Below are 15,647 nucleotides of genomic sequence, written 5' to 3'. Positions count from 1 at the left end.
AATATCACATTAAGTTGGGCCATATATATTATGAGTCTCTTTTTATTTCCAAACATTTAAGATTCAATATACAACGTTACATGTAAAAGCCTTTTAGGAACATGACATTAAATTATGACGTTTTCTACCATGATTATGAAAATCTACGTCAGTTTCTCTCTCTGTGTTGTAATCAAAGTTTAACGTATTCAAATAAATCAGATATGAATGGTTTGCTCGTTCAATATCATTACAATGATATCATAATACCGTTTGATAAAGCCCTATGTCTCACCTATTGCAAATGGCGACATGTGAGTGGTAGTGAGGATGGGTGCTTGTAACTCGCTTAAGGATATCGACTTAAACATTGCATTCTAAAATTATATATTATTTCTTACAACCATACCTATCCGTCTTAGTTTTCGTTATTCACAAGCAGTTATTTTTTCAGTAAGCAGATAATGATACACATACACAATACAATATCCAAGGAAATCTTTAATGAATGGATCTTAAATTTCATCAAGAATTCCTATTTTGATTAAGACAATACTTAAAAAAAGAACACTCAGCACCTTCGAATTCGCGTTTTGCAAGGTACAGAGGGAAGGAATTAAAATCATTCGTTTACTACATGTATACGGAACTAGAGTCTGGTTCCCAGTTCCGTTTATGAAAAAAATGTAATTGGAGTTCCCAGTTGATTATAGAAGGCTGATTATGATGTTTTTCTGAAGCTGAACTAATTTTGTGGTCCAAGTTGCATTGATGGTGTAATTTCAGTTTTTAAACGGAACTAGGATCTGGTACCCATTTCCGTTTAAGAGAAACATGACTTGAGTTTGGATTTCAGTTCCGTATCAGACCAATTCCTTTATTGTGGCTATGACGGAAGTCTTAATTTTTTGTTGAAAGGTTATGGGTTCGATTCCTGTACTGGGTTAAGATAATACTATGCGCCTTGGAATTTGCGTTTTACGAGGTACAGAAGGAATAAATTACAAAAAAACATATGCGTTTACTATACAGAACTGGGGTCTTGTTCCCAGTTCTGTTTAAGGAAAAACGTAACTGGATTCTGGATTTCAGTTCCGTTCAAGACCAATTCCTTTATAGGGGCTATGGAAGTCTTAATTTTTGTCTGAAAGGTTATGGGTTCGATTCCTGTACTGGATTAAGATAACGTTATTTGCCTTGGAATTTGCATTTTGCGAGGTAGAGACGGAAAGAATTACAAAACATTTAAGTTTACTATACGGAACTGGGGTCTGGTTCCCAGTTCTGTTTATCTTTACGGAACTAGGGTCTGGTTCCCAGTTCCAAAAACGGAAATAGGGTGTGTTTCCCAGTTCCGTTTATCTTAAACGGAACTTGGAACCAACTTCAGATTCCCCCGCCGTTACCCTATCAATAGACTTAGAATAGGAATATTTTATTACATGCATATTTTATTACAAACATCATATGATTTCTTTGTCATTTTTCAGGTCTCGTGGCAAGTTCTGGTGAATTGTGGCGGCGAACAAGAATATTTGCATCTACTACCTTGAAAAAGTTTGGATTTGGAAAGCCGTCTTGTGAGAAGGCGATAAAGGATGAAATTGAGGTATTCCTAGATGTTCTTCAAACCAAATGTGGCAAACCCTTTGACCTAAAGTCAATTTTAATGACAAGTATAACAATTTTAATAGGTAGCGTAACTCTCGGCTGCAGGTTCGATCACAACGACCCCAGGCTACAGAAAATAGTCAGGAACGCAAAGTCCACATCAGAAATAAATGCATCTATAGGTATTATAAGTGTGTTCCCGTTTATGAGATACGTTCCCGGCGATTTACTTCAGATGAAAACATTCGAAAATAATACGAATTCTATATGGAAAATCTTTCAAGAAATAATTGACAACCACAGACAGACCATCACAGAAGGAACGACACGTGACTTCATTGATGCCTTTCTCCATGAACAGCGTCGGACATGTAGCCCAGATACTGTATTTACAGGTAAAAGGAAAAGTGAAACTTGCTGATCATTTATATACAGTAATAAGTTTTAAAAAAAATCCAGCTATGCATTAAGAAGAACGCACCTGTAATGGGAATGAATGTTAATATGACCTACAAATAAGGCTTTGGAATTTGTTATACAGACTATTTGAATATGATTAAGGGTATCCATAGAGGTAGGAATTGTTTCAATGAAAATGTCTCATTGAGAAAATATCTATTTCAGATACAAGACAAGACTTTTCATTATCAGGGTCATATTCGACTACGTATTCTATGTTCGAGACCTTTTAGTCGGATATTCGTGCGAAAAAATAACTCCATATCGCCTGCTTGAATAATATTATTTATAGTACATTATTGAGGGATATATATCATGTATTTGTTTTTCAGATCAAAATTTGCTGCTTTGTCTCTCAGACCTGTTCCTTGCTGGAACCGAAACTACAAGTACAGTTTTAACGTGGGCGGCTAAATATCTAATTTGTCATCCTAAAGTGCAGGACAAGATGAGGTCCGAAATATTCCGAGTAGTAGGCGACTCCCGTTCTCCGTGCATCAGCGATAGACCGGAAATGCCGTATTCGGAAGCGGTAATTAACGAGGTTCTACGGTGTGGGAATGTTGTTCCCCTGTCTTTGCCTCACACTGCGACAAAGGATACGATTATTGGTGGTTACACAATTCCGAAGGGAGTATTTGTTATTCCAAATGTTGGATCAGTTTTGAATGATCCCAATGAATTCGAAAATCCCGATACTTTCGATCCCGAACGATTCATCGATGGAGATGGGAAACTCAGTGGTCACGAGAAAGTCACATTAGCATTTTCCTTAGGTATTATTTAATGCTTCTTTACATTTAACATTTCTCTATAGCACATAACAAATTCCAACTTATTTACCTTTTTGCATTATATTTGTAACATGAATTTCAAAAACGCCATGATGTTAACAAAATGCAGTATCAGAAATATTTAAATTATCCAAGGAGATTTAGTTCCATGCTATGTCCAAAGATATTTTTATTAAAAGGTTAATGTATTTAAGTGTATTATATAATCAGGGTAATGAAATCGGGATTTGATTTCATCAATATTCAAAAATTCTTTTATAATTTGATTTTTTATCAAAAACATTGAAAATGGTACTTCCCTCAAAATTGACCAACTGAAAAATGTGGAAAGAAACTGCATAACTTTGGATTTTATTCACATCAAAACCAATGAAAAATATGCTGGCGTTCAATTTATGCATCACTTTTTCAAACATTTCTAATTTGAAAACACACGGATCGATTTAAACAAAATTATGCATGTTTAATGTTTTTCATTTAAATTTGCATTTAATATTGACATATTGAAAACAACTATGCACGCGTTTTTCTATTATCGTATACCACACATAAAATTGCATTTGAGATTTCTGACCAATCAAAATATCAATATTTGTATTGCAGGAAAACGTGTGTGCATGGGAGAAACCATGGCCAGAATGGAACTCTTTTTGATTTTGACGTCACTAGTACAACGGTTCGAACTACTTCCGGAGCATCAGGATTGTCTCCCTTCCCTTGATATAATTGAGGGAATGGTTAACACTCCGCAGAACACTTTCATACGTGTTACAGATGTTAATAACGCTTGAGCTGATGAAAGAGTGATATGATCTTTCTTAACTTTTAGTATCTGCAAACTATACTCAAGTGTATCAACGGAAAACTTTCTTTATTATCACTGTACAGTTGTTAAATTTCCAAGGGAAATATTTCGTTGTTATCCCGAACAGAACTAGTTTGCAGGAGTTAAAAATATATTGGTCACGATAGGACTTTGGGAAATGAGATTTATTTTACACATGTTTTATCAAAACGATATTGAATTGTTGTTTTATCTTTAGTATTCGGCATTAAACGGGTTAAAAGCTAATTTATTAATATCAGTATGTATATCCATTGAGATCACTATTCATGATTTTAATATTCGCTGTGTATTTAATTTGCCTGGGGACCTCGAAAATAACAAAATTTCATCCCCGCGAAAATTACCAACTATAGACTATTTCGTTAAAACTGCATAAATGCTATACATATAGTATTAACAAGTCGATACGATTACCAATATGATAGGAGCTAATACATTTTGTCATTTTGACACAATTATTTATATATTATTTTTTATACTTTTATATCTTTTTTGAAGAGAAAAGGGGTAGAGATTGCCTTTTCAAGTTTCATATAAATGTTATCAAGAAAAGGAGAGTGAAGAATTTGGTTGACATTGTACAAATGTAGCAATAAGTAGATTTCAACGATATTTTGATTCTTCCCTGTCATTTGAAGTTGTACAAAATAAAGTTAATGTAGAAATATGATAAACAACTTCTGAACTTCTGAATTTCCGTTACAAGTGGCATTTTTGCTGTTCGAGAAATGTTTTTGGAGAAACAGTTGTTATGTATATAATGTTCAGAAGAATATTGATTGATATATAAAGGCATAAGACGACATCATGTTTTTCATATGCAATGTTGGATGGTAGGAACAATGTCATTGTCGCATTATTAGTGTTATAATTATATCTTGTAATTAGAAAACAACGAAATCAATAAAATCAACAATACCACTGTTTTTTGTGTGTTTGTTAGCCCTCTTTACATTGTTAAAAGGAACTTTCCCATTAAAAAGTCACGAAGATAACGTAATTAACTATCGATTCCATTTGATTAAAAAAGACAGTTTTAGCGAGAATTATATGGTAGGAAATGCATACCCGATATCAAAATTATGGATTTCGATATTAAATTCAAATCTTATTAAAGGCGACGAAAAAGTTTCATTCATTCAATTATTTTGATTCTATCCAACTTTCATCTTTGAACATGCATCTATCCGATAACAAAATCGAATTAATAATAGTTCAACGTTTAAATGGGAAACTTTAAATGAAACATCATTTGGAACAAACAAAAAAGCCATTCGGATTAATGTGTCTCGCCTGCTTTGACCATCAATGCAATGTTCATGTATAGTGCAAGTTTGGTTGGTCTAGCACTTATAGTTTCAGTGAAACTAATTTAAACACAAAAAGATAATGTTAATGGAGATGCTGACAAAGTCAGTGGACCATGAAAGGTAGGCCGCGTCTAGCATTTGATGCATGGGTTGAGATGTACTACCTAAGATGCATCTATGGTCCATGTTTGGTTGGTCTAACGCTTTAACTTTCAGTGAAACTAAGTTACACGCAAAAACATAATGTTGACGCCGCCGCCGGAAAATTAACACCTTATTCTCGCTTCCGCTACTTCGTGTGAACGTTTATTATAGTCACCTTTCCATGAACTTTCGGAACTCTTTAGCAGTGGATTTTCGTTCTAACGTTCTGTCCATATTGCAGTAAATTTCGTCTTTGTTTGACATCGACGAATAAAGAGTTTTTTTTAATAACCGCTTCTTTAACCTATTCTCTACTTATTATTTTAGCAGATAGTCTTTTGATCCCTACTAACATAATGTATGTTTGATCAATCAACTTTTTCTATCAATTTGGTACATAAATATTTGAGGACTATTTGTATTCCAGTATGGACCCATTGACGACATTGGTTCTGTATAACGTGAAACCGAGTTTGTCAATGGTTTAATAAAGATAGGTGGTAGCATATTTACCTTATCGTTTAGTTTCCAATTTTAATACTACAAAGTCTGCATCTCATTTATATTCTAGGACGAGAATTTCAGGATGGCAGTGACGATAATCTCGCTACCAAAGTACACAACGAACAAAACGACTTTAATGCAAGTTCAACATGCCCCCTCTAAGATGGTATAATCTCAACTTCAACACCATGATAAGTCATATTAAACATCGAAATTCAGATGTAATTTCGATATATTACACTTGTACATAACGTCGTTTACTTAGTATGTACACGGACTTAGATAATCTATTTCCGTGGTATGTAGTAAGACAGTAGGGCCGTTATCCATCAATTAAAATAGTTAACAGACATTATAATACGATAATCATTTCTGCGATAGAGCTGAACGCCATGAAATAACACATTACCTAAACTTCATTTACATACCTAGGTCATGTGGAGCTATATCTTTAACAATCTGTAAAGATTCATTCCAGTTTCAAACCAACATGAACGTGGTTTAATGGCCCTATTATAATCTTAGTACATGCAAACATATTTAATTGACACTGAATGGTCAAAAGGATTTGGCACAAGTTCTTACTAGGCCCTCTCCAAATCTTAGTTAAATTTACTATTTATACATGTTAGACGATTGGGAATAAAAAAAAGCAAAATGACCGAGATTGACAAATGAACTTTATATTGTATGTCATTTCATAACATTCTCTGGTGTTACAAATGATATAGACGCGTTATAACCTTTTTAAATTTAAAGTGCCGATATGTTTTTTTTTATAACAACACTAAATGTTACGAAAGGACACTTCCTTTTACATAAAATGCATTGATGTTCTAAATTTAACGGAAACAAATAAAAACAAGGACACCTGAATTATATTCTGAAAATAATTTTTTACTTTTGTATCCTTTATGGACATTTTTTCTTTCACCATCAACATCACATCTTTGTCAATACAATCATCGAAATTGTCATTAACAACATCATCACTGTACATATTGTCTAGGGCATGCAAGGATTCGGTACCTCTATGCTATGTACAAACGGGGTACAAAATAAATACATTTTCCGTCACATACACACAGTTGCAGCTTTGGGAAACATGTGCGCTTATCACGACGACTTACGGTTAAACATTCAATACGGAATTTACTGTGTCTCACACAAAGGGCTGTGTGCTGTTTCTAAAAGCGTCATGTAACAATACTAAAACCATGCATTTTTAAGTAATATCAAAATACAGACTGTCGAATGTGAAAAGTATGTGTTTTACGATAGCTTTTTCTAAATGCATTTGGTGACAAGTTCTAATAATATTTATTACATGATTACGCAAATGAACTAGCATTCCACTCTGTAAGAGTTATAAACTTTTGTACACTGTGCAAATTGTGTCTAAATACCATTTTGTCACGCAATGAAAAATGATTAATTTTTCCGTTAGTTTATGTTAGCACCATTCACAATACAACAAGGGCACTTCACAAATGAAAAAACAAAAGGATACTGGCTTTAGCACATTAAAGGGGCAACGCTAGACATTCTACAATGTCTGAAACTAATTAAATACAATGTCAGTGGCTTATGTAACATTTTCATTAAATATGGTATATGCTCTATATTTTTGAAGCGAACTAGATTGTATTCAGGAAAACACAACTTTGCGAAAAGCTTGATGTTATTTCAAAACGTACAGGGATGGATAAACATACTTATATCTTTTGTTCGATCTCAAAAACAGATGTCTGTAATAATCTCCTATTCATCGTATATTAGAGGGTGTTGATACCGTCCCCTGCGTACACACATAAAAATACACATCGTCCAAAATAAGTTATAATAAATGTTAAATAAAACAAAATTAAAAGCAACCCATGAATTAGTAACTCAGCGCTCTATTTAAAGGAATGGAATGTTATCCATAAACGATTTAACACATTAAACATGGTTCCCAATGGACATTTGTAAAATTCAGTTTCATTTTGGAATCAAAGGCGTAAATACATGCTTCATACAGTGTAAACTGTTTTTTCTTCTGAAATGTATTTAGGTACAAATAATGATATGTATGCTTCATTTGTGCGTTAAAATTAATACCGTTATCTTCCACAAACTTTCGATCAGTTGTATTAACATAAACCGAATACCACTCAGAAGTTAGATTATTTTTAACACTGTAGATAGGTTCCATGTATGTTAAAACGTTTTAAACCATGCACAATCCTACACCCTAGATATAACTTCAACGTATATTTTATTTGATTGGAACTGCTAACACAAAATACTCGTCACTCAAATTAAAGTGTTTAGCCAAGGTGAATTAGAGCTATATTTAAAGTGTCATATAAATAATCAATATACTATGCTAGGTATCAGTTTCCATTTTTCTCTGTCCTTAATTGTTTTTGGTGATAAATGTTATAACTAATGATGAAACCCCATATTAAAATATGATTTAGCGTCAGTTAAACGTTCAACTGTATGTTGTGGTCACAAGCTATAGAATCATCAACTTTCAGGTAAGGAATAATTGTCAAGGTCAACATGTACGATGTATGTGATAACGGTTGTGGCAAGATGTTACGTCACTTGACAGAAATGAATAAATAATAATAATATGAACAACATATTTATCTATACAGAATATCAAAAGTGAAATAATATCTACCATCCGAAACACCACTTCACACCATTGAAGAACTACAACAGTACGGGTAATACATTGGGTAACCATGGCACTAACCTTAACTGACAAAAAGTCACAAAATAGGAACATGACAATGGTATGTATGTATTTGTCATATTTCCCCAACGTTTCCAACACAAACGGAAGCATGTCACAATGTTTGTCGTAGGAAGGACAATGTTCATAACACATTCTATTATTACATTTAATTACCATACAGAAATTGTGTGCGATAGCAAATGCTTGACAAGGTCTTGTAACCATTGGAAACACGACAACATGGCAACATAATGCGTTACCATTGCAATATAATCTATGATGCTAATAATGCTGAAAGATATCTGGTGCAATTAAATATATAAAAACAACAACAATACTAATGGAATGTAGTTTTGATCTCATTCTAACATGGAATTATATTGCTTTTAATTTACATCTAACAGAAACGCAATTTTAGCACAAAAACACAAAAAATGCTCTTTTTGAATACAACCATATATTACATCGTTTATATATATATATTTCATCATTACTGTTATCATATTTCCATTGTGCAACAGGCTGTAATGAAATAGTCTAACATACACATATTACAGACTAAGGTCGATTAGAGAACTCACTTAACTCATTCACCCCTGAAGACCACATTTGAACCCTTTCAATTCAAAGGATGGAATAGTTTATTATGAAATTCCAGGGGTGAATGAGTAAAACTATTCTCTTCACAACTACGTCGCATGTCAGTTTAATTTATCTTTCCCTCACTAAAATACCTGATAAACACACATTTAAATACCAATTAGTAGTTTACTTAATTAAACAATTGATTTTATTCCAAACACTTCATTTAGAGATATTTGATTAAAGAGATTCTAGGCGTTAAATACGTGAAGTTGGCTTTTCAAATGCTCTTATTCTTTGTTCGCGAGATTTCACATATATAATATTTTTTTCCGTGAGGTTTATATGTGCGTACGTAAATGAAACCTGAATTGAAATATTATAACTTCTCGAAAATTCTGTAAGGAAATAAAATAAAAACAAAAATGATATAAAGACACGGAGATGTTTCTATCACAGACGTTCAGTGGACAAAATGACAAGACAGAAGGTCAGAGGTCAAAGACAACGCAATTCACGTGATAGTATATATCTAACTGCACAGCCATACCGGGAGATCTGGCATGTCAGTGTGTGTTTCAATAATAACAGGTGAGGCAGCAGCGTATTTCTAACTAAAAGTCAAAGTTTGAATAAACATCCAAGTTTCTTTTTCATGCCACAACTTCTGTTCCAATTTGATGACTTCCTGGTCAGACGTGACATAGCGTTTTTTCCAGTCAAAATATTAAACGTAATACACGTCCTTGCAAAGGTCATGGTAGAAAATGTTACCCGGATGTTTAGATGTTTTTCAAATACACTTTCCTCACACAAGTACGCAATTTTATTGCCTTTTATCGTCATGTCTTTGGCATGTCATTACAGAAAACCTGAATTTCATTCAGTGTCTTCTAATATTCCATACGACACTGCTGATCCAATACAAAGCAGTAAGCAGACGACCTTCTGTTTCTCATTCTAATATCATTTTCTCTATAGGACTCAAGACCACGAGTAAGCCTATACAACTACACAAACATATCTACTAGGTATACATTTCATTTTGAAAACGTTTATCATTTGCACTCGCAGAATATCCGTCCAGTACGTAGTTGGCTTCTTGTGGCAATGATTTACGATAATCTGTTTGTCTTCTTTTTGTTGACTCGTCTATCGTGTTAGTTTTTTGAAAATGTTTTTGCCTTTTGAAAGAATTCCTCCCGTGCTCTTCTTCTTTTGGCGAATTTCATCTGGTGTAACTGACCGAGAACGGGTGGGTGTGTGATTACGTGTGGTACTCTCTACCCAATCAGGTTGTACGGGTTCCACTGTCGGGCTCGGTCCCACGTTTGACGTCTGATAAATAAAACCAATCAAATAAATTCTTTGTTAACAATAAAGTAATGAAGTCTATTTATTACAATTAATGATAACATAACCTGAGGAAGAATTTTATACCGTTAAAATGATTTCGTGTAATGACAGTCAGTTACTTTATTTAAATCTGTATAGTCAAATTCCATCAAATCATATATATTTGATCAACGATAATGATAGAGAGTACAGAATTTAAAAAAAAGAAGAGTTATTTTCTTTTAAGGTTTGTTTTCAAGCGAGTCCTTATCTAACATAAACATTCTTTGAATACAAAAATTCAATAATAAAACTGCATTGCATAAAGACCATACCATTTAAATGATAATATCATTTTTTTTAATGGAAGCGTCTTCCTTTCCTAGGATCAAGCCTAAATACAGATAATGCTAAATTGCGCATATTCACATTAGCATCCGTCACCAGATAAACGTGGCTATATGTGCGATCATGGTAACATGCATCCACTGCCAATGTATTTTATATGAATATCATAGGTCACCATAAATTAGTATTCATTAACATATCACACAAACATTTACTTTGCACTTCACATCCTTGTCCTATGGCACCACCAACAATTAACATACTGAATCCTTGTAACGGCTCCAAAAATTAACAAATCGTATCTTTTTAAGGGAAGAAGTTTAACATATTACATCCTTATCTCGGCAACAATTACGTTTCTTTTAATGATAAAATACTCATTTTGGTTTTATTAAATTGTTGATAATAGCATTAAACTGAATATTTTTCAAAATCTATATAGACATGTCATTATGATTTATTGATTACATCAAATATTTGTTTAAAACATTGTTGATGTTTCAAAATAAGGAAAAACAAGAATAGTGGATAGTTAGGAAAAGGAGAAAACACATCACAACACGAGAATATTCTTCAAGCTGGTGAAGGAAGAGGAAATGATCATTACACGACTCAATACAAATTGAAATTCTGTGAGTTATCGATATTTCACGGAAATATTCGTCATGTCATACTTAAATAGTGGTTTAATTTTTAGAACTAGTTTTATAATACTTATTTAAAATTAAACATTACTCTCTATAGATTTATTTAAACATTGCTCTCTATAGATTTATTTAAAACATTTAGATTTATTTAAAACATTGCTCTCTATAGATTTATTTAAAACATTGCTCTCTATAGATTTAAATTAAACATTACTCTCTATAGATTTATTTAAAACATTACTCTCTACTCTCTATAGATTTAATGTTTTAAATAAATCTTTAAAACATTAAATCTATAAAGAGTAATATACTCTCTATAGATTTGTTGAAAACATTGCTCTCTATAGATTTATTTAAAACATTACTCTCTATAGATTTATTTAAAACATTAATCTCTATAGATTTCTTTAAAACATTAATCTCTATAGATTTCTTTAAAAAATTACTCTCTATAGATTTATTTAAAACATTGCTCCCTATAGATTTATTTAAAACATTTATCTCTATAGATTTATTGTTTTAAAGATTTCTTTAAAACATTACTCTCGATAGATTTCTTTAAAACATTGCTCTCTATAGATTTCTTTAAAACATTACTCTCTATAGATTTATTTAAAACATTACTCTCAAAAAAAATATTTAAAACATTACTCTCTATAAATTTATTTAAAATATTGCTCTCTATAGATTTATTTAAAACATTACTCTCTAAAGATTTATTTAAAATATTCCTCTCTATAGATTTATTTAAAACATTGCTCTCTATAGACTTATTTAAAACATTACTCTCTATAGACATATTTAAAAAAATACTCTCTATAGACTTATTAAAAACATTACTCTCTATAGACTTATTAAAAAACATTACTCTCTATAGACTTATTAAAAACATTACTCTCTATAGACTTATTTAAAACATAACTCTTTACTTATTTAAAACATTGCTCTCTATAGATTTATTTAAAACATTACTCTCTATAGATTTATATAAAACGTTACTCTCTATAGATTTATATAAAACATTACTCTCTATAGATTTATATAAAACATTACTCTCTATAGATTTATATAAAACATTACTCTCTATAGATTTATATAAAACATTACTCTCTATAGATTTATATAAAACATTACTCTCTATAGATTTATATAAAACATTACTCTCTATAGATTTATATAAAACATTACTCTCTATAGATTTATATAAAACATTGCTCTCTATAGATTTATTTAAAACATCACTCTCTATAGATTTATATAAAACATTACTCTCTATAGATTTATATAAAACATTACTCTCTATAGATTTATATAAAACATTACTCTCTATAGATTTATATAAAACATTACTCTCTATAGATTTATATAAAACATTACTCTCTATAGATTTATATAAAACATTACTCTCTATAGATTTATATAAAACATTACTCTCTATAGATTTATATAAAACATTACTCTCTATAGATTTATATAAAACATTACTCTCTATAGATTTATATAAAACATTACTCTCTATAGATTTATATAAAACATTACTCTCTATAGATTTATATAAAACATTACTCTCTATAGATTTATATAAAACATTACTCTCTATAGATTTATATAAAACATTACTCTCTATAGATTTATATAAAACATTACTCTCTATAGATTTATATAAAACATTACTCTCTATAGATTTATATAAAACATAACTTTCTATAGATTTATATAAAACATTGCTTTCTATAGATTTATATAAAACATAACTCTCTATATATTTATATAAAAATCACTCTCTATATATTTATATAAAACATTACTCTCTATATATTTATATAAAACATTACTCTCTATAGATTTATATAAAACATTACTCTCTATAGATTTATATAAAACATTACTCTCTATAGATTTATTTAAAACATTGCTCTCTATAGATTTATTTAAAACATTGCTCTCTATAGATTTATATAAAACATTACTCTCTATAGATTTATATAAAACATAACTTTCTATAGATTTATATAAAACATTGCTTTCTATAGATTTATATAAAACATAACTCTCTATATATTTATATAAAAATCACTCTCTATATATTTATATAAAACATTACTCTCTATAGATTTATATAAAACATTACTCTCTATAGATTTATATAGTTAAGTACTACATTGTGCATCTTTATCTGCTGTATTCTTGCAAATGAACAGTTATTTTGAGATTTTTTTTTTTTTTATATACATTCTTTTCCTATTCTATACTGTTTTACGAATCTATAAAAGAAGTGTTCAATTTCAAATTTTCATAAATTTTATTATCATGTTGTGGAATGTCAATGTATATAAAGAAAACTATATACGATCGTTATACTTACCAACTATAACTACCCACTACGTCACATCAGTGAGATATTGTGCATTAAATACAAACCTTTGGACACATATGTGACACAATTACCCTATTTGTCCACTGTTACTTGTCATATTTGTCGTGTTCGTCAGGCCCGTGATACATTGTGGGTTAAAATAATTTATTACTGTGCTCATGTGTACATGTATGTTTTCTGGTGCAGATATTTTATAGTATCTCATGCTCAAATCAAACATATAACTTCTGTATGAACAGTATTGTAAATAAGTCGTCATGCGGTCAAGATATATGTCAGATATATAATAAATTTACATATATCAAAGTATGTGCTCAGTTGTATGCTTGCTAATGCAGGTTGTACATTTTGAATAAATTACGCCATGCCCTAAAAAGTGTGTATCTGTGCAAATCGTATTGTGTACCATGCCCACAATTTGAAACACTTAAAACATCGATGCAAATTATATTAATAAAATACTTTGTTTATGTCCGAGCCATACAAATAATAATTGTAATTCATATATGATTGAGGTTACTAGTAAATAGTAATATTAACACTTTTATAGGTCACACTTAAACTTTTGTTATGTGTACAATTAATCACACGTTTAAACGCAATTATACGATATAATGATATTTTAAAATACAATAATATATATGCAGTGAAATGTGAGATATTAAACTTTTGTTCTGTGGTTCAGAGAAACTGCAATATTTATATTTATGACGATTTTATGTCGCAATATACACATTTATTACCATATTCATATTAACAAAGCATATTTTAGTATTTCTTTATTAAAGGTTATTTTTCCTTTTTAACATTTGCTTTAACGGTTGACTGTTAAATTTTGTTTAATTGAGTTTCTTATTTTGATGAACATCATTGTTAGCTAAACAATAGAACGCATTGCGCAACTTCATTAGTCATTGTTAAAAAACGTGAGTTTAAATAAATCCAACTTCAGGTGAATTGACACGAACACGGTTAACTTATCATCATGGCAACAAAAACATGAACACAATTTTCCGAACACTTTGTAATTAATTATTCAGCCACTTACTTTATTCATTGCAGTTGTGAAATCTTGATTATAGGCTAAAACCTGTATAAGGTATGTGTGTGCTGTTTAATTCCGTCTTTTCATATTGCAGAGTTATCTGCTCTTGTGAGCAGGTATTGATTGTTCCGTCATTGGTTTGTGAGAGTAACGTCATCAATTTTTGAGAAAACGATGTAATTTTCTCACACAAACCAATGACGTAACAATCAATACCTGCTCACAAGAGAAGATAACTCTGCAATACGCAAAGACGGAATACACAATTAATCCTTATGTCATACAAATATGAAAAAACAGGGTCTTTGCGAAATATAAAAATATCATGGGAATTTATGTGTGAGGTTAACAAACGGTTATGAAGTGTTGTAAGCTGCTTCCTTGTTATTTTACTCAGCACATAAAACTGACAATGTGTACATACAAGTTTTTGAGTTTCCTAAACGCGTCAAATTTGAAAATTAACGATGCATTATGAGTCTAAGCACGTAAAATTGACCAGCCATATATGAGTCTACGCTTCCCTCACAAGTCAAATTTGTATATATCAATTTCTGAGCTTTCCATTTAACTTAAATGTACAAGCTGCAAAGTTTCGAGCTATTAGAAAAAAGTGGCCAGTGTTTCTTTATTAGTTACAGATGAGCTAACCAAAATTGCACCAATATCTGTCAGCTAATCTTTACCGAAAATAGAATATTGATAAAAAATTTGACATTTCGTTGATATAATGAAATCTTTATAAGTAGCCTACCTCTTAATGAGGAACTAGAATGCGATATATTTGATACGATTTCCGACAGTCCGAATCTTTCTTAATCGTAATTACTTTTCTTACTTTAAAGAGATGAATATAAGCCATTTCTGTCTACAAAGGAAGACTCCTTGAACTGCTATCATACTTTCAAATATTTTCTGTAGTACAATCGACCCTATT

At 30.9% G+C, this 15,647-nt stretch overlaps 2 protein-coding genes across 2 annotated transcripts in view; one reads left to right on the top strand and one right to left on the bottom strand.

Moving 5' to 3' along the window:
- The first annotated feature begins 283 nt into the window (after nucleotides 1-283).
- Nucleotides 284-4,598, top strand: LOC110465883 (cytochrome P450 2J6-like). Its single transcript, XM_021522011.1, has 4 exons — nucleotides 284-293; nucleotides 1,470-1,985; nucleotides 2,382-2,825; nucleotides 3,447-4,598. Exons 1-4 carry the CDS (start codon nucleotides 284-286, stop codon nucleotides 3,632-3,634), a joined length of 1,158 nt encoding a protein of 385 aa, XP_021377686.1. The 3' UTR covers nucleotides 3,635-4,598.
- Nucleotides 4,599-6,403: 1,805 nt separating this feature from the next.
- Nucleotides 6,404-15,647, bottom strand: part of LOC110465882 (peripheral-type benzodiazepine receptor-associated protein 1-like) — a 212,055-nt gene continuing 202,811 nt past the window's right edge. The window contains exon 34 of the mRNA XM_021522010.1: nucleotides 6,404-10,296. Coding sequence (XP_021377685.1) covers nucleotides 10,111-10,296 — 186 coding nt within the window. The 3' untranslated portion in view covers nucleotides 6,404-10,110. The remainder of the gene's footprint in view (nucleotides 10,297-15,647) is intronic.

This window comes from Mizuhopecten yessoensis, unplaced genomic scaffold (assembly GCF_002113885.1).
Source record: "Mizuhopecten yessoensis strain PY_sf001 unplaced genomic scaffold, ASM211388v2 scaffold11103, whole genome shotgun sequence".
Classification (NCBI taxonomy): domain Eukaryota; kingdom Metazoa; phylum Mollusca; class Bivalvia; order Pectinida; family Pectinidae; genus Mizuhopecten; species Mizuhopecten yessoensis.
This window is presented reverse-complemented; position numbering and strand designations above follow the sequence as displayed.

Excerpts from the sequence above, each read along its gene's own strand:
- LOC110465883 (XM_021522011.1), top strand. Across the intron at positions 1,986-2,381 it reads CCCAGATACTGTATTTACAG|ATCAAAATTTGCTGCTTTGT; the intron begins GTAAAAGGAAAA and ends TTTGTTTTTCAG. Across the intron at positions 2,826-3,446 it reads CACATTAGCATTTTCCTTAG|GAAAACGTGTGTGCATGGGA; the intron begins GTATTATTTAAT and ends TTTGTATTGCAG.